This window comes from Oncorhynchus nerka, linkage group LG7 (assembly GCF_034236695.1).
Source record: "Oncorhynchus nerka isolate Pitt River linkage group LG7, Oner_Uvic_2.0, whole genome shotgun sequence".
Lineage (NCBI taxonomy): Eukaryota > Metazoa > Chordata > Actinopteri > Salmoniformes > Salmonidae > Oncorhynchus > Oncorhynchus nerka.
Genome location: NC_088402.1, coordinates 62,806,256 through 62,823,953, shown reverse-complemented (window position 1 = coordinate 62,823,953; position 17,698 = coordinate 62,806,256). Strand labels below are relative to the sequence as shown.

The 17,698-nt window shown below is 42.7% G+C and overlaps 2 protein-coding genes across 14 annotated transcripts in view; both read right to left on the bottom strand.

The window, feature by feature from the left end:
- Nucleotides 1-2,352: 2,352 nt before the first annotated feature.
- si:dkey-32e6.3 (uncharacterized) lies at nt 2,353-10,093 on the bottom strand. Its single transcript, XM_029665547.2, has 5 exons — nt 9,447-10,093; nt 8,757-9,151; nt 7,220-7,380; nt 4,813-4,945; nt 2,353-4,676 (listed from the first exon to the last, which is right to left on the bottom strand). The coding sequence occupies exons 1-5, from the start codon at nt 9,760-9,762 to the stop codon at nt 4,500-4,502; spliced, it is 1,182 nt and encodes a 393-aa protein (XP_029521407.1). The 5' UTR covers nt 9,763-10,093; the 3' UTR covers nt 2,353-4,499.
- A 223-nt stretch (nt 10,094-10,316) lies between these two features.
- The window catches only part of usp19 (ubiquitin specific peptidase 19), a 36,071-nt gene continuing 28,689 nt past the window's right edge, over nt 10,317-17,698 (bottom strand). For 10 of the 13 annotated variants that reach the window (XM_065020688.1, XM_065020693.1, XM_065020690.1 and 7 more), the window contains 4 exons: nt 17,489-17,641; nt 15,958-16,124; nt 15,154-15,329; nt 12,067-13,969 (listed from right to left, as the gene is read on the bottom strand). In XM_065020688.1, the coding sequence (XP_064876760.1) occupies nt 13,712-13,969; nt 15,154-15,329; nt 15,958-16,124; nt 17,489-17,641 (754 nt within the window). In that variant the 3' untranslated portion in view covers nt 12,067-13,711. The other 3 variants (XM_065020698.1, XM_065020699.1, XM_065020700.1) reach the window with 2 other exon arrangements.

Here is a 17,698-nt window from a genome sequence, read left to right as displayed (position 1 = left end):
AACTCTACTTGTCCCAGTTTGTAATTCCTGCATGTCTCAAACTGATAACCATCATTCCTGCTCCCAAGGAAAACTGCCACAATGACTACCAACCTGTAGCACACATCTGTAATCATGAAGTGATTTAAAAGGCTGGTTATGGCACACATCAACACCATCATTCCAGACCAGGGATCATCAACTAGATTTAGCCGCAGGCCAATTTTTTCTTGAGCAGATGGTTGGGGGGGCAGAACATAATTACAAAGAATTAGCAAATTGCCCGCAAGAGTAGCAAACAGATATTTGACTAAAACAACATTTCAAACCTTGCTGACGTTATTGTACGATCACCTGTCTATTATGCGTGGGAATACTTGGGCACAGATTTCCAAAATGAAAATCACTTGGAACGGAAGCCCTGGTGTTTTTACAATCTTTTATGTCCAACAATGAAAACGGATATATATATTTTTTTTAAATACTTGAAAGAAAAAAAATTGCCCTGGAAACTTGGAGGGCCAAATAAAACCACAGCCAGTTGGGGAACCCTACCCAAGACACACTTCAATTTGCACACCGCCCCAACAGATCCATGAACGACACAATCTCAATTGCACTCCACACTGCCCTCAACCACCTGGATAAGAGGAATACCTATGTGAGAATGCTGAAAATCGACTACAGCTCTGCAGTCAACACCATAGTCCCCTCCAAGCTTGTCACCAAGCTTCTGACCCTTGGACTAAAAACTACCCTCTGCAACTTGATCCTGGACTTCCTGACTGGCCGACCCCAGGTGGTGAGGGAAGGCAACATCACTTTTGCCACACTGACCATCAACATGGGGGCCCCACAAGGGTGTGTGCTTAGTCCCCGACTGTACTCCCTGTTCACCCACGACTGCGTGCCACGCACGACTCCAGCACGATCATCAAGTTTGCTGATGATGCAACAGTGGTAGACCTGATCACCTACGACGGTGAGACAGCCTACAGGGAGGTGGTCAGTGAAATGGCAGTGTGGTGCCAGGACAACAACCTCTCCCTCAACGCCAGTAAGACAATGGAGCTGATTGTGGACTACAGGAAACGGGGGTGTGAACATACCCACATGGATACAGACGGTCTGCATTAACCCTTCTATTTTCGCTCTGACTCTATGCACTCACAGATTCCTACACACTCACTAACACACTGCCACCCACACACACACAATTTGCTCTCACACACACAACACGCACAGACATTCCTACTGACTCTACACACTCACATACAATCATAATATATACTGCTGCTACTCCTACCACTCCAGTATCCCTGCACATTGTAAATATGGTAATGGAACTGACCCTGTATATAGCTACTGACCCTGGAACTGACTGTATATAGCTTACTTACTTTCTTGTGTTCTTTAAAAGAATAATACTACTGATTACTGCATTGTTGGGAAAGAGCTTGCAAGGCATTTCACTGTACTTGCACATGACAATAACTTGAACCTAATTACACTCAAATTAAATGCATCTCTAAATTCTCTTCCACATGGTAGCTTGTGTCAGTTCCAAACATTTTAAATAAATAAATAAGCCCCTGTGCATTTTTTATTTGGGCCTAAAATAAACAGCATAAAAGAAAGGCAAATCTTTCAAAGGGAAAACATGTATGTATGTGATAGGCTATCATGCCATTTAGGTTTTATATTTATAAAGTTGATCTGACACAGGCTACAACTCAAATCGAATGATTTCCCTGGAGACCTTTACTCAGAGTCAGGAGTTAAATGCAACCTCGTATTGTGAACAGACCATAAACCACAATGAGCACACCGGACATGCACACTCTACTGTACTCTGAGTGAGGGAGTCTCCCAAATGTACACACTGTTCTGCCCCATTTGGCTTGTAATGAAAGGACATAGCGTCTGCTGCTGCAATCAGGCAACAACAATGACCATTACATCACATTAGCCAACCCTGTACATATTGTGCTGGAGACAGAGATGATGATTGGGTTGAAGAGTCTGCAGAGATAGGACCACAGTATTTCTTTCCAGTAACCAGGCAGTCAACTCCACAATGTTCCTTTCAGGTTACAAGTGTCCAGTCACATGTAGTGAGCTAACTATTTATTACAATGCCATTACTAATCTGTCTAAACTATTTTCCAGACTAAAATGCTCTAAGAACTATGTTTCAGTAGCCTACACACACTTTGTTACCCAATGTACATTATTCGTGTTCACCGTGTAGGCTGTTAATTGATTTTTACATGTTCACTTAACTGTATCCAAAAGGCCTGAGGGGAAATCAATAGTGCTTTTAGGTGACAGTAATACTCTGATCAATACTTGGTCAGTACACACACACAAAAGTACATTTTCTTCCACTCATGAGGTTTATTGAACACCACACAAGCTGATTGTTCAGAATGTTCATCATGAAACATACAAAGATCGTCTTACGTCAGGTGGCGTCACGCCTACGCGTTACTCGTCCCCCAACTGACACAAGACAATGACATACAAAAAGACACTAAGTATATTCAGATTAAGCATTCAGACTGACTTGGTGAATGCATGATAAGGTAACAGTCAGTCGGTCCAACAGACAATCTTGCATCTGAATCGATCTCCCATCAAATGTGACTTTGCCTTAGCAACAATGCCCCATGCCTCTTTTTGTATAATTGCAGTCAAAGGCCTGATTGTGCTTTTAAAAGGCGTCTGCATGCTTCCCAGCCAAAACAGTTTGTGCATATATAATGACGGCACTGGGGTGTTTTTGTTCGTTTTGGACTTTTGTCGGCTGTTCGGACACACAAAGCAATGTTCTAGAGGCAAGCCAAAGTCAGTGGCCGAAGTCTACGCCTCTTGGTCCGTGATTGGTCAACAATAGGGATTCTAAGTCTTTGTTGTCATTCAACGAGACGACTCGTTTTCATAAAAAAAAATCTAATTGAAAAATACTGCACCAAACAGTTAAATGTAAAATTGCACGACTAAAAGATCTCCTTGGCAAAAACATAAAAATGAATGAACATTTTTTTTTTAGTTATTCTGACCAGTTTGAGGAAGTGTATACAACTAGAGTCTCAAAATGGACAAAATACTATTGTTGCTTTTTTCAAGCAAAGGTCTTTTAAGGGAGTACGCGAGCACACTCGTTCGGTTCTCCAAGCTGAGTTTGGCGAGGTGCTAGCTGAACTGAAGCATGCTGACGCCTTTATCTTACCCACATCCTGGTGATTGTGATGTGCTACTTTGAAAAGGTGTCTCAAATTTGCAGTAGTCAAACGCCACACTCCCTTCAAGCTTAAAAATATGCTAATACGAATCATTGATTCGACTTATATACTGAGTAAAAAACATTAAGGACACCTGCTCTTTCCATGAGACTGACCAGGTGAATGCTATGATCCCTTATTGATGTAACTTAGGTTAAAGAAGGATTTTTAAGCCTCGAGACAATTGAGACATGGATTGTGTACGTGTGCCATTCAGAGGGTGGTGAACAGGCAAGACAAAAGATTGAAGTGCCTATGAACGGGGTATGGTATTAGATGCCAGGCGCACCATTTGGGTCAAGAACTGCAACGCTGCTGGGTTTTTCCAAGCTCAACAGTTTCTCGTGAGTATCAAAAATGGTCCACCACCCAAAGGACATCCAGAAAATGTGAAGCATTGGCGTCCACATGGGCCAGCATCCCTGTGGAACACTTTTGACACCTTGTAGAGTCCATGCCCCGAGGGAAGGTGTCCTTAGTGTTTTGTACAGTCGGTGTATAGAGCTTTACATTGTAACGGGGCCACTCACCTCATCCACCACTATGACAAACCTTCAAGAGAAAGCGTGACACACATTCCCTGGATATATACTTTTTATCCACATGAGAGCGCTTCAAAGAAAGTAAAGTCATTTTCAGTGCAAATAAACTCCAAACCACATAAACCCAAATTATTTTAGGTCAAACTCATCCATTGTTTTGCCATGATAAATAGTCAAACAGTAATACTAATTGTGGTTAATATTAAAGTAATTTGTCTGTAGACTAGAGTATGATTTCAGTTGTAACAGTTAGTCTTACTGCTCAACCACGCAGCTCTCTCTCTTTGTAATATTAGAAACATTCAAGTATGACCATTCAAGTCTTTTCTGAACACATTTTGGTGTACATAAACAATGCCTTTATATCGATTACCATTTTTTTGTTTAAATATATATTATCATTTAAAAACAGCAGCAAAATAATGCCTTCTACATATGCAATATATTGGTTGCCAGTGTCACACACCCTGAGAATATTGACCTTAGAGGACGAGTTAGAGCAACTGCAGGAGCTCCCTTTGACCTTCCACCTCCAGTCTACAGACCTGAGTTGTCCCAACCCCTTCTCACCCTGGACCTCTAGGCTACAGACCTGAGTTGTCCCAACACCTTCTCACCCTGGACCTCTAGGCTACAGACCTGAGTTGTCCCAACCCCTTCTCACCATGGACCTCTAGGCTACAGACAAACCACTCTAGCCTGCCCCCTGCTGAAGGTTCCTGTCATAGTTCTCCTGGCAGATGCTGATGCGCTGGGTGAAGTACTCTGGGTCTGAGATGGCCTTGAGCAGGTCGTTCTGGACCAGACAGAGGTCATACAGCTCTGAGGTGGAGGCTGTGCGGGTCTCTGAGCCGTCTCGGTCTAGAAACACCTTCAGAACCATGGAACAAGAACAGAAACAACATGATATTTAAGGCAAACAAATGATCCGCAAGGGGAAACTAATCCACATCCATATGAGTATGCATAAACCATCCAAAAGCACATTAACCGAGGCAAAAACACACCTTTGGATGGACAATGGTGTCTTTGTCATTCTGTCGAATGTTGTCATCGATGAAGATGTGCTGGACATCCTGGTCGAAGGGGTCCACCCACAGAGGTTTCCCTCCCAGGATGGAGTAGGTGTTCCTGGCCCACCTACAGATAGAGAGCCCAGTGTCCTGACTAGAGGTCGACCGATTAATCGGAATGGCCAATTAATTAGGGTCGATTTCAAGTTCTCGTAACAATCGGTAATCAGCATTTTTGAACACCGATCACGGCCGATTACATTGCACTCCACAAGGAGACTGCATGGCAGGCTGACTATGTGTTATGTGAGTGCAGCAAGGAGCTAGCTAGCATTAAACGTATCTTATAAAAACAATCAATCTTAACATAATCACTAGTTAACTACACATGGTTGATGATATTACTAGTTTATCTAGCTTGTCCTGCGTTGCATATAATCGATGTGGTGCCTGTTAATTTATCATTGAATCATAGCCTACTTCACCAAACGGTTATTTAACAAGCGCATTCGCGAAAAAAGCACTGTCGTTGCACCGATGTACCTAACCATAAACATCAACGCCTTTCTTAAAATCAATACACAAGTATATATTTTTAAACCTGCATATTTAGTTAATATTGTCTGCTAACATGATTTTCTTTTAACTAGGGAAATTGTGTCTCTTCTCTTGCGTTCTGTGCAATAGAGTCAGGCTATATGCAGCAGTTTGGGCTGCCTGGCTCGTTGCAAACTGTGTGAAGACCAACTTCGCCAAACGGGGGATGATTTAACAAAAGCACATTTGCGCAAAAAGCGCAATCGTTGCACGAATGTACCTAAACATAAACATCAATGTATATTTTTTAAAACCTGCATATTTAGTTAAAAGAAATCCAGGTTAGCAGGCAATATTAAACTAGGGATAGTGTCACTTCTCTTGCGTTAATTGCAGAGTCAGAGTCAGGGTATATGCAACAGTTTGGGCCGCCTGGTTCGTTGCAAACTAATTTGCCAGAATTGTACGTAATTATGACATAACATTGAAGTTACATCAATAAGGGATCATAGCATTCACCTGGTCAGTCTGTTATGGAAAGAGCAGGTGTCCTTAATGTTTTCTACTCAGTATATAAGTCGAATCAATGATTCGTATTAGCATATTTTTAAGCTTGAAGGGAGTGCAATGTAACAGGAATATTCAGACTTATGGATGCCACCCGTTAGATAAAATACGGAACGGTTCCGTATTTCACTGAAAGAATAAACGTTTTGTTTTCAAAATGATAGTTTCCGGATTTGACCATATTAATGACCTAAGGCTCGTATTTCGGTGTGTTATTATGTTATAATTAAGTATTTGATTTGATATTTGATAGAGCAGTCTGACTGAGCGGTGGTAGGCAGCAGCAGGCTCATAAGCATTCATTCAAACAGCGCTCTCGTGGGTTTTCCAGCAGCTCTTCACCGTGCTTCAAGCATTGAGCTGTTTATGACTTCAAGCCTATCAACTCCCGAGATTAGGCTGGTGTAACCGATGTGAAATGGCTAGCTAGTTAGCGGGGTGCGCGCTGATAGCGTTTCAATCGGTGACGTAACTCGCTCTGAGACCTTGAAGTAGTTGCCGCGGCTTTTGTGGAGCGATGGGTAACTATGCTTCGAGGGTGGCTGTTGCCGATGTGTTCCTGGTTCGAGCCCAGGTAGTGGCGGGGAGAGGGACGGAAGCTATACTGTTACACTGGCAATACTAAAGTGCCTATAAGAACATCCAATAGTCAAAGGTATATGAAATACAAATGGTATAGAGAGAAATAGTCCTATAATTCCTATAATAACCTCAACCTAAAACTTCTTACCTGGGAATATTGAAGACTCGTGTTAAAAGGAACCACCAGCTTTCATATGCTCTCATGTTCTGAGCAAGGAACTTAAACATTAGCTGTTTTACATGGCACATATTGCACTTTTACTTTCTTCTCCAACACTTTGTTTTTGCATTATTTAATTGTACATGTTTCATTATTTATTTGAGGCTAAATTGATTTTATTGATGTATTATATTAAGTTAATCGTATTAATAATCGTGTTAATCGTGTTCATCGTATTGTTGTAATTGTCATTATTACAAATAAAAAAATATATTAACAAACTGTCAGATTAATCGGTATCGGCTATTTTTGGTCCTCCAATAATTGGTATCGGCGTTGAAAAATCCTAATCGGTCGACCTCTAGTCATGACTACATCAACGAGACTGAACCTTTCACTGAGGACAATACAGAAAGAACTTCTCCATTACAACTCAAACTTGGACTAAATTACCTATTGAAAGATGGATTTATGAGCTTGCACCTCCAATACTCGAGTGCCTTCATTGGTGTGATTAGGCTAGCCACTCGTCTTTTGGAAAAAAAGTCCACCTACCAGTCAAAATGGTCCTGGAAGCCCCCCAGGCACTGGACAGAGCTGAGGTACTGGTACAAGGATCGCTCCCCGTCACAGGTCGACAGACGCTCCTCTGCCCGGGTCAGGACCGCCCCCTTCTTACTGCAGCGGATCTGGCCTGGCGTCTCATTCACACTCAGCTGGGGAGGGAGCAGAAAGAACACAGCTGGCTTTAGCATCTGTTATCTCTCTCTGACCAGCCGCGTATTAGAGATGTATCAGGTATCAGGTATCTAGCAGAAATGATGGAAATCCTCTGTAATTCAGCATAGCTATCATTTTAGAATCAGAGGAAACAATTAAGCTTACAGGTCATGCAAGTTCCAAACCTGCTAAATCAAATGATCTTCTTTCACCCTCAATCTCTTCACCCTCAATCTCTGTGCCTTACACAAATAGCCCTTGACAGGAGACAGTTTGAATAATAATCATCTGGATGCTTCTTTTTTTTATTGCAGCTAACTGTGTGTGCCGTAGCAGCCTTTGAGCCTCCTCCTAGCAGAAATCGATGTGTTCTGCTCCAGTAAAAGAACAGGTACAAGAACACACTGAGGGGGCTGAGAAGAGACTGCAGGCACACTCTATACCCAGGGGAGTCGCACCACCCACCCTACATCTCACTGTGAATGACTTTCTGAACAGGGCACTGTTCCAACATCTGGGAACAAGCTTACAGATCAGATTTTTGACCCCTATATCCCACTGCCACAACCTCACAAACACACACACTCACAAGCCCAGATGCGCACACACACTAACTGTAGTCTTTCAGATGAAACAGACTTGGCCCTAGCTTAAAAATGGGTCTATAATTGTGATTGACCTCTTCAAATCAGGCAGAGGAGGAAGAACATAATTTCTCTCAAAGGACTATGACTCACTCTCAGTAGCACATCCACCTGTAACAGGGTGTCACCCTCTCAATGACAAGCTGCAACAGACAGCAGCCCACAATGAGTAATGATTGCAAGTACTGGGCTATTGGCAGGTTAGCTAACAGTAGTGATTATGATAAGAGCAATGTGCCCATTTAATATGGTAGCCTGTGAGTAAGAGCTTGGTAAAATGCCAGGACAACAGTCATTATTGCTACTGTCCTAGTGACACCACATCCAGCATCACACCCACAACCCAAAGCACTCATCAAAATGGTCAAAGACTCCAGTCACCCAAGTCACAGATATAGACTCTCTGCTACCGCACAGCAAGCGGTACCGGAGCGCCAAGTCTAGGTTCAAAAGGTTCCTTAGCAGCTTCTACCCCCAAGCCATAAGACTGTTGAACAATTAATCAAATGGCCACCTGGACTATTTGCATTAACCCCCCCCTTTTTGTTTTTTCACTGATGCTACTTGCTGTTTATTATGCATAGTCACTTTAACCATACCTACATGTACAAATTACCTCGACTAACCTGTACCCCAGCACATTGACTCGGTACCGGTATCCCCTGTATATAGCCTCATCATTGTTATTTTATTGTGTCACTTTTATTTTTTACTTTAATTGGATTTACCTTAAGTGCTGGAAGGTCAGGGAAGAGTGGGTGGGAGCCCTGAGTGAGGGCACGGGACACTGCAGACAGCACGCGGGGAAGGTCAGAGCCAAAAGTGCGGAACAGGATAGCAAAGTCCCTCCCCTCCGCCACCAGGTCTTTCAGTAGCTGGAAGAAGGAGGGCAAGATCCAGTGGTACAGCTGCCCATCCTCCCCCTTCACAGCCAGCTCCTTGTCCCCCTTCAGCTCTTTCGGCCATCGCAGCATCGCCAGGTGCTCATCCAGCACGCCCCGGAACCTCCGACCTGCAGTGGAGCTGGTGAAACCTGCCACCCGGCCAAACTGGGAGTAGTAGCTGACAGCGCCCTCACATGGTGGAAGCAGGGAAGGTGAGTCACTCATCCACATCCACTTACCTACAGAGCAGATAAAGAAGCAGGTGTTAAGCAATTGCACACAACAATGACATCACCATGGCAGGTAGGCACAGTAGTGACTCCACTTATTGAATTCTCATGTCATTTATAGAAAAAGGATAGAGGTGTGCCACTACATTGTAAGTGGTGCATTTGCTCCTTGAGAAATATTGTTTAATTTTCATAGACCACTACTTCAAATAAAACTGTCTACATGTAGGAACTAAGTGACCTTTTAGACTGAGGTCGCCTGGCCCCTCAGAGTCTTGTTGCTTATATTGCAACCTGGTCTTACCTTGTTTACTCATTTGTCCCCATGTCACTGTGGAAATAAAGTAATCCAAAGCTGCAATAGTTCCTTGACTTGTCACAGCATCAGACACCAAGATGGTGTTATTGAGGTCAACGTGAAGGACAAGCTTTTTCTTCTTTACACACAACCCATGAGGCACAGACACTGTTCGGGCTTCTTCAGTGGCACAGCAATCGTTCGCATTTCCTTTGGAGTGCGGAGTCGGGTGCTTATCTGTCGCCGGGTCATGTCCATTACGACTGTCCTCATTGTTTAGAGAAGCTGAGGGATGATCACCTGTCTTGTCGCAGTATGCCATTGTGTGGCTCCACTCTCGAATTATCGGTTGTGGAAACCTGATTTTCTTTGACTAACGTTGGCTTGCTAACCAAGTTGTCATTGATAATAGCCAGAGGGTTAAGGCAAGTGACTGAAACCAGAACCTCTTCGTCCACAACAGTAGCTGTATTTGTAGCTAACTAGCTACATGGCTATAAGACAGCTATTACACTTGTCAAAACAGGTTCTTTTTGCAAAACATATTTTAAAAGAGCCGTCTAAGTTGGTACAACTAGTCACATAAAAATACCACACTCCGGCTTTTCCGTCGACTCAGCGCCAGAAAATGTTTTTTACTTCCTTATTCTTTAACGCCGTTTCTTCTTCTCTTACTGTAGTGTGGCGTCTGCAAGTAAATACAGTAAGAAGCGCCATCTAGAGGAGCAGTGCAGGTTGGAGTACCAACAACTTCACTACACATACGGAGGCTAAAAAGAAACATCTGATTTGGTGAATAATTAAACGTTCCCAAACTATTCTCTGCCAGGAAACTTCATTCACGTTACTACTGAATCAGTGTGTACACAAACAACCTTTTAGCGCTTCTCAAAAAAGGGTTTTATTTATATTAAACCATTTATTATATTCACAGCAGCATTCTCATTAATCCCGACTTTATATATGCAGTCCATTACAAAGGAAGGGAGGAGAGGGGTGTACAAGACAGTCCACTCAAACAGAAATAAAGATATGTAGCAGGAGAGGTAACCGCATTCTATTCTAGTGCTACTGTGTATCAACATGCACATTTCAGTGTATATCAAGCCGGTATCTTGCCAAAAATTGCATCCACAGGATTGGATAATTTACCAAGTAAAAATAAAATAAATCTAAAGGAAAGCTACTAAATCCAGGTGAGTATGAAAGTAGTAAACAGAAAGACAGTAACTTGTTAAAAACTTAAAATGGTAGACTCTGTGAAATGACGTGGCCATAAGCAGCACCAGAGGGATGAGCGAGATGTAACACTTTTGTATTTATTAGGGACCCCACCATGCAACACTTTGCTCTCACACGGTCACACTGTGTATCTGCACGGGTTCGCTTCAGGCTGTTCACAGTGTGGTAGCCAAGGCCCCAAAACAGCAGAGAAACTTAGCCTAGTTTCAGAATTAGACCCACTATGCCATTTACTCTCTGCATCGGTCACACCGCTGAGTCTACCTTACATTTCTGCACCGTCACACTTTTACATCAATTGCTACAATTTCAACCCAGTTTACAGAATCAAACAGAAATTACAAAACACATCAGATCAGGCAATACCTCAATGAGAAGTATCAAATAAAAACAAATGCTTACACACACACACATCTCCCATCCTCCCACCACACGGTTTCCCCTCATTCACAACAGGTTGTTGTTCTGGGGGGGAAATTAGTTTGGTGTTGGCGACTTCCCTTTGTGACCTCTGAGCCAAAGCATGATCATGGGATAAATAGGTGTCATTTAAAGTGGCGTTTTAGGGGATACCCAAACAAAGGTGCATTCTATCAGCCAACAATGGGCTGCAACCCAGAGGCTCTAGGACAACAGGAGTGTGGAGGCTTTTGTTGTATGTGCAAACATGCCATTTGTATGCGTGTGTGCGCTTAGTATGTGTAAGGAAATACATTGCATGGATATTACTACATATACAGTATGAGTTGGTCTGGATCGGTTGATGTGTAAATACAGATGAACGTGGAAAATGTGTGAGTCTGTGGGTCTGTCCACCGCATCTGTGGTGACGGGTACATGTGCTGGTCTTTCGGCCACAGAACCAGTTATTTAATTTCTAGCATTGCACCAGTGAGGGACACCCTAAAGATGCCGAGTTAATTAGTAAGCACTGAAGTGTCTTTTACTGAGGAGAATATTTCCACAACTGGAACTTTACGCCGTGTCGGTGGCGCCTCAGCTATGCCCTAGTCCACTTCCTCCATGTTGCTGTAGGACGGAGTAGCACATTCTCCAGAGTGTGCAAACAGCTCAGAGGTCACTTCTGGGGTCAGCGGAGGGGGTCCTTCAGGGTCCAGGTCTGTCCCAAAGAGGGCCTGGCTAGAGGCCTGTAAAATAAACCAGTGTAAATCAATCATGCCTTTTCTGGACCAGCTCCCTGACAGGAAGACCAGACCGGTCTGTAAACAATGCAAAAGCAAAAACACTGGACTGACAGTCTGACCACTCCTTGCAGCAAAAATAAAAGCTGGGAAAACATAACAATTTCCATGTTTGAAATAATATCTGAAAGATTCCCAACAGTAACTGATTGAAAAATAATATTAATTAACACAGCATAAGGTTGACAATTTAAGTGCTTGTTTATTGGAGCATCATTGAGATTGAAGTACCTGAACAAATTGCTGGGGAAATGCATTTCTTTTTAAATAATAGCAACTATTCTAATGACAGAGCGCTCTTAAAAGGAAAAATCTCCCTAAAATCTATATCTTTTGGTATTTATTTCATTCGTCCATTGTTGATATAGTCCCAAAATGTTTTGCATGTCAGCGATTACATTTTCAAGATGCATCTTTCAAAATACAGCCAGTATAATTCATTGTAAGAATGAGATGAAATACATACTGCATACCATCACGGTTGCATAAATCAATGTATATGTGCCCGGGTATGTGTGCCCGGACACATACTGGGAATTTAAAGCAGATATAGTGACTAGACTCAGCTCTGAAAACACACCTACAAGGGAGAGACATGACAGAATGCACTGTGAAATCCCTAAGACTTGAACATATCACTACAACACTGTTACAGGGCGTAGTCTATATACCAGCAGCACCGATAATCATGAAACGTTGGAGCAACTTATATTGAGAGACGGACAGCCTCTGTCCTAGTGTCATTAAATCCCTGCTAAGCTAGGAACTGTTTAAACTGTACATTAGTGCACTTCTCAAACAGTCATAAAGCTCAGACATAGCTAGCTACTTCACCAGTGTAATGCAAAGCAGCACATTAAAAAGGTTACTTCTGCTTTAATGGCTTTCGTGAAACAAAGAGAAAACAGTTCCAATACAAGTATGACAGGGATAAGTCAAATTAATGGGCAGAAATAAACAAACCTGCTGAATTAAGAGCTGTTGACTACATAAAATCTAAAATAATCAGCAACGTGAAAAACAGGAAAAAGCTAAGGCATATAATCGCTTAGTGAGTCTATAACACTATTCATTGAGATGGCAAAAACACAATGTTAACTGTCTTCAGGCTACAGTACAAAGTCATGACTGTACAAGCAAGCAGATATCGCCAACATACAATGACCAGGGTGGTGTTAAGGAGGACATTTCTGAGTGCAGTTCTACCCCTTATTATTACAGTAGTACTTCAACGCTATAGCCTTCAAGTCATCTCAGCAGCATTACTTGTGCAAAAGATGGGCCTATCCATTTCTAAATGTGCATTTCATATTTTAGTACAAAAAAGCCTACATGGTGAGAGACTTGGGAGGAACACAAATAAAGGGGAGAGTACAGTTGAGACCTGTTTTGGTATGTTTAACTAGAATATAGGGTAGTTTAGAAGGGCCTAAATTATGGACTGCAGTACGCAACAACAAAAAGTCAACTAGGCAAAGCCATGCTGAGCAAAGTAACTATTTTGTTTAATTGAACCTTTATTTAACTAGGCAAGTCAGTTAAGAACAAATTCTAGAAGCGGCTCAGTCGGTTTCTCTTTAACGATGCATATAATTGATTAAAGGATATCATGTGTATACTTTTGTTTAATTTCAAAGTGTTTAGCAGAATGTTAATTTATAGGCCATCTACAAATACTAAACAATAAAAAAATATATAAATAATGGCATAGACAATTTAAAGTGCAATAAATTTGACTTAATTTCTCAGTGTATAAGCTTTCATGTGCATCTGTATTGGGGTGTGTATGTAATGGGGTGTGAGACTGGCCACTTAGCCCCAGTTGGCTCAGTAGAGCAGGGGGTAGATCAGGTCCAGGAACAACGCTAGCAGAGCAGCCAAGGTGCCCAGGACCAAATATCGTACGCAGTCATCATCGGAATAATCTGAGATCCTTTGGCGCCGCCGCCGTCGCACCTGCCCCTCCACCCCCTCCTCCTCCCTCCTCCTGGCTGCTCTTCTCCCCAGGCTGGTGCGGAACAGGCCCCGGGGGCCCTCTTCAAGACCCTCTTCTTCCTCCTCCAGTTCCTGCCATATTAGAGAGGCCTGCGATGGCGGAAACCTGTGTCAGCTTCTGGGAAAGGCTTGGTTCTAAAGCACAGTCCCCTCACCACAGCCAGACTTCCAGGGGCAGGGGTCGGCAACAGGTGGTTTCTTTTGGCCACCCAAAGGGGAGGGGGGGAATTCAGCATAATCAATGATTGTTCTTTTCAAACAATCATTTCAATCTCTTTGTGGACTTAGTTGTAGTCAATTTGCTTTGTAAATTATGTTCCGGCCCCCCGACCATCCACTTTGTCAAAAATCGTCCAACAGCTGAATGGAGTTGCCTACCCCTGCCATAGGGTCAAGGACAAGCCAGACTCTTTCAAGGAATACATTACTGAGGTTCTGACTAATTAACCAAGACGCCCCTCACTCATTCACATGGCATACACAGCACGAGGACAGCTCAGAGCGATGTGAGTGGGGTGCTTTTCTCATAAGAGTTAGCTAATAGATTAATTAAATCACACATATTTAGACTGATTCCAACCCCCCAATATAAACTAATGAGTTCAAGAGAAAATGTACCATACACCCAATCTTTCTCATAGGCATGAACAGACCACTTGCACAAAAGTTTGACTTGATGGTGAATACACACAGCCCCAACTTATTAATTCTGGCAATGAACTTCGTTTTCAGCATTTGGACAGAATAAAAATACATCTTAAAATGTCAATACAGATCAGACCAAAGAGTCAGGAGAAAGCCAATGTCTGTCACTTCAAAATTGTGCATAGGACAATAAGTTGTTAGTGTGAACAGATTTTTCTCCAAGCACCTATTCAACTTAGAAACAGCTGGTCTTGTATCAAACACTTTTGATGAACAAACCAATGGCCTTGAGAGCAATGAAATTAGATTAAACCTCTTACTCTCATCCATAGCTTTAGAAGCAGACACACACATTAGCCCCTTGGCATCGGAGATCATTTCTCTAAAAGGACCACAAGCAAGCAATCAAATATCTCCCCACGAAGAGGAATAGATTAACACAGTACTACATTTCTTACTCAAGTGGTGAACATGTAATAAAAATTGTTGGAGAAAAAATGACAATATACCCCAAGAAAGTTTACTTGAATATACTCCTGCTGCACTACACCTTGAAGATGCTTTCCTCCTACCACCATATAATGGATCCTGGGGAGGGGTCTCTGAAAGGTAAAGATGGGCACTCTCACCTGGCTGGCGGTGGCTCCTGCAGCGGTGGGGGACTCGACCCCGAGGGGCCCTAGGAAGCGAGGTGGTCGTTCCACGGGGGAGTTGCGTCGGCGGTAGAACAGCACGTAGGCGTAGCGTGTCACCACCTGGTTCTCCTCAACTGTCGTCACTGTGCTGTCATCAAACAGACGCCAGCCTGGGAAAGAGAAAGGACGAGGAGTTTAGTTTAGTTCTCCCCCCCAAGTATATTAGTATGAACAAAACACAACAAACATATGTTTAAACCAATGTTTGCCATGGACAGAAATACAATATACACCGAGTATACAGTACCAAACATTAGGTACACCTTCCTAGCAGAGTTGCACCCCCCTTTTGCTCTCAGAACAGCCTCAATTCATCAGGGCATGGACTGTAAATGGTGTTCCACAGGGATGCTGGCCCATGTTTACTCCAATGTTTCCCACAGTTGTGTCAAGTTGGCTGGATGTCCTTTGGGTGGCGGACCATTCTTGATACACACGAGAAACTGTTGAGCTTGAAAAAACCCAGCAGCGTTGCAGTTCTTGACACAAACCGATGCGCCTGGCACCTACCCTGTTCAAAGGCACTTAAATATTTTCTCTTGCCGATTGTCTTGCCCCTTCATGTCTCAAGGCTTAAAAAAAAACCTTCTTTAACCTGTCTCCTCCCCTTCATCGACACTGATTTAAGTGGATTTAACAGGTGGTCTGAGTATCCCTCACCTGGTCTGAGTATACACTGAGAATTTGTTGTATTCTCAGTGTTTACTAATGTGAAGCCTATTTCAGTCAACCACTCACCGACATCACTGCGCTGGCTGTTCTGGGCACTGGGCAGGCGTGCATAGGCTGTGTAGTGACCTCCGATCATACCCCCGTAGTGATTAATGACAGCATAGAGGTCATAGATCGGCGGCTGCTGCATGTCATCCTTCTGACCAATACAGAACTTACTGAGGTCCAGGTTCCTGAAAGACAAGAAAACATGCTGTGAAAACCTTGTCGTATTTGAGGGAATTCAACCCAAGTCATCGAGTGGTGTGAAGGGTAGTATAAAGGGTGTGATATATTAAAGGGATAGTTCACCCAAATTACACAATTATATATCGGTTTCTTACCCTGTAATCTATGGACAAGGTATGACAGCAATCCATGCTTTGGTTTAGTTTCCCTGGCACCGTTTCCACGTGCTAACATTTTAGCATTTGTGGCACAAATCCCATTCAAGTCATGGGACAGATATGAGCATTTTTTTATGCGTTATGTTCAAATAATCTCTCCACAATCAATGAGACACTTTTGGGTGATTTAGACATGAGCAAAAAATGCTAGTAGCAGTCCCACGGCTTGAATGGGATTCGTGCCACAAATGCTAAAATGTTAACACGTGGAAACGGTGCCAGGGAAACTAAACCAAAGCATGGATTGCTGTCATACCTTGTCCATAGACTGCTTACAGGGAAAGGATATAAATACATTTTAATTGATGACGGCCTCTCTTTTAAATTGCATATTCAACAACGTACAAAAAAAATTGAAGCTGAAATTGGGATTTTATTTTAGGAATAAGGCCTGTTTTTATTTTGAAGCCAGACGGAGGCTCGTATCAGCTACATTTATGCCTTTACTAGACTATGGGGATATTTTATATATGAATGCTTCCGCTCAGTGTTTGAGATCAATTGACACTCTTTACCATGGCACTTTGAGATTTATTTTAAACTGCAAAACCCTTACGTACCACTGCACTTCGTATACCAGGGTTGGCTGGCCTTCTCTAGTTAGTCGTAGGCTCAGTCACTGGTTTACTTTTATTTACAAAGCCATTTTGGGTTTACTACCTTTTTATTGTTCAGAAATGTGGTGGGTACTCTCTTCGTTCGCTGGACTTTATCCTGCTAACTGTTCCAAATGTCTGAACTGAATTTGGTAAAAGGGCTTTTATGTACTCTGCGCCATCGTCTTGGAACACCTTACAAACTACTTTTAAACTGGAAGAACTTGTCCCGATTGGTGTTTTTAAATCACTGATGAAGGATTTTGAGGCTGATTCCCTGACCTGTCAATGTTTTTAATTTGCTGTTTTATACTCTTGTGAATTCAATGGTTTTTACTAGATTACTTGTAGTTTTTCATGTTGTCTGTCTGTAATCTTTTGTAATGACTTGGTGCTGCCTATCTTGGCCAGGGCGCTCTTGAAAAATAGATTTGAATCTCAATGAGCCCTTCCTGGTTAAATAAAGGTTAAATAAAATAAATAAAAAAGGAAACCAATGAGTAATTTTGTTATTTGGGTGAACTGACCCTTAACGTCTGTGTATGTCATTTTTACCTGACAGGGAAGTCGACCATGTCGTTGATCTTGTCCCTCCAGATGAAGCTGCGGAAGGAGAAGCGCTTGAGCTGGATGATGAGGACGTTGGGCAGACGCCACAGCAGCAGCTGCTTGGAGGCTTCCCTGTGCTGCTGGCACTTTGGACAGTACCTGAGAGAGAGAGAGAGAGGAGCGGGAGAGTTCCTGTTAGCTTTGTAATCCATCAAA

Bases quoted from the DNA above. Each gene is read 5' to 3' on its own strand.
- si:dkey-32e6.3 (XM_029665547.2), bottom strand. From the start codon at position 9,762: ATGGCATACTGCGACAAGACAGGTGATCATCCCTCAGCTTCTCTAAAC. The intron at 9,152-9,446 runs GTAAGACCAGGT...TCTGCTCTGTAG, and splicing joins GGGACAAATGAGTAAACAAG to GTAAGTGGATGTGGATGAGT. The intron at 4,677-4,812 runs GTGTGTTTTTGC...ATGGTTCTGAAG, and splicing joins ACACCATTGTCCATCCAAAG to GTGTTTCTAGACCGAGACGG.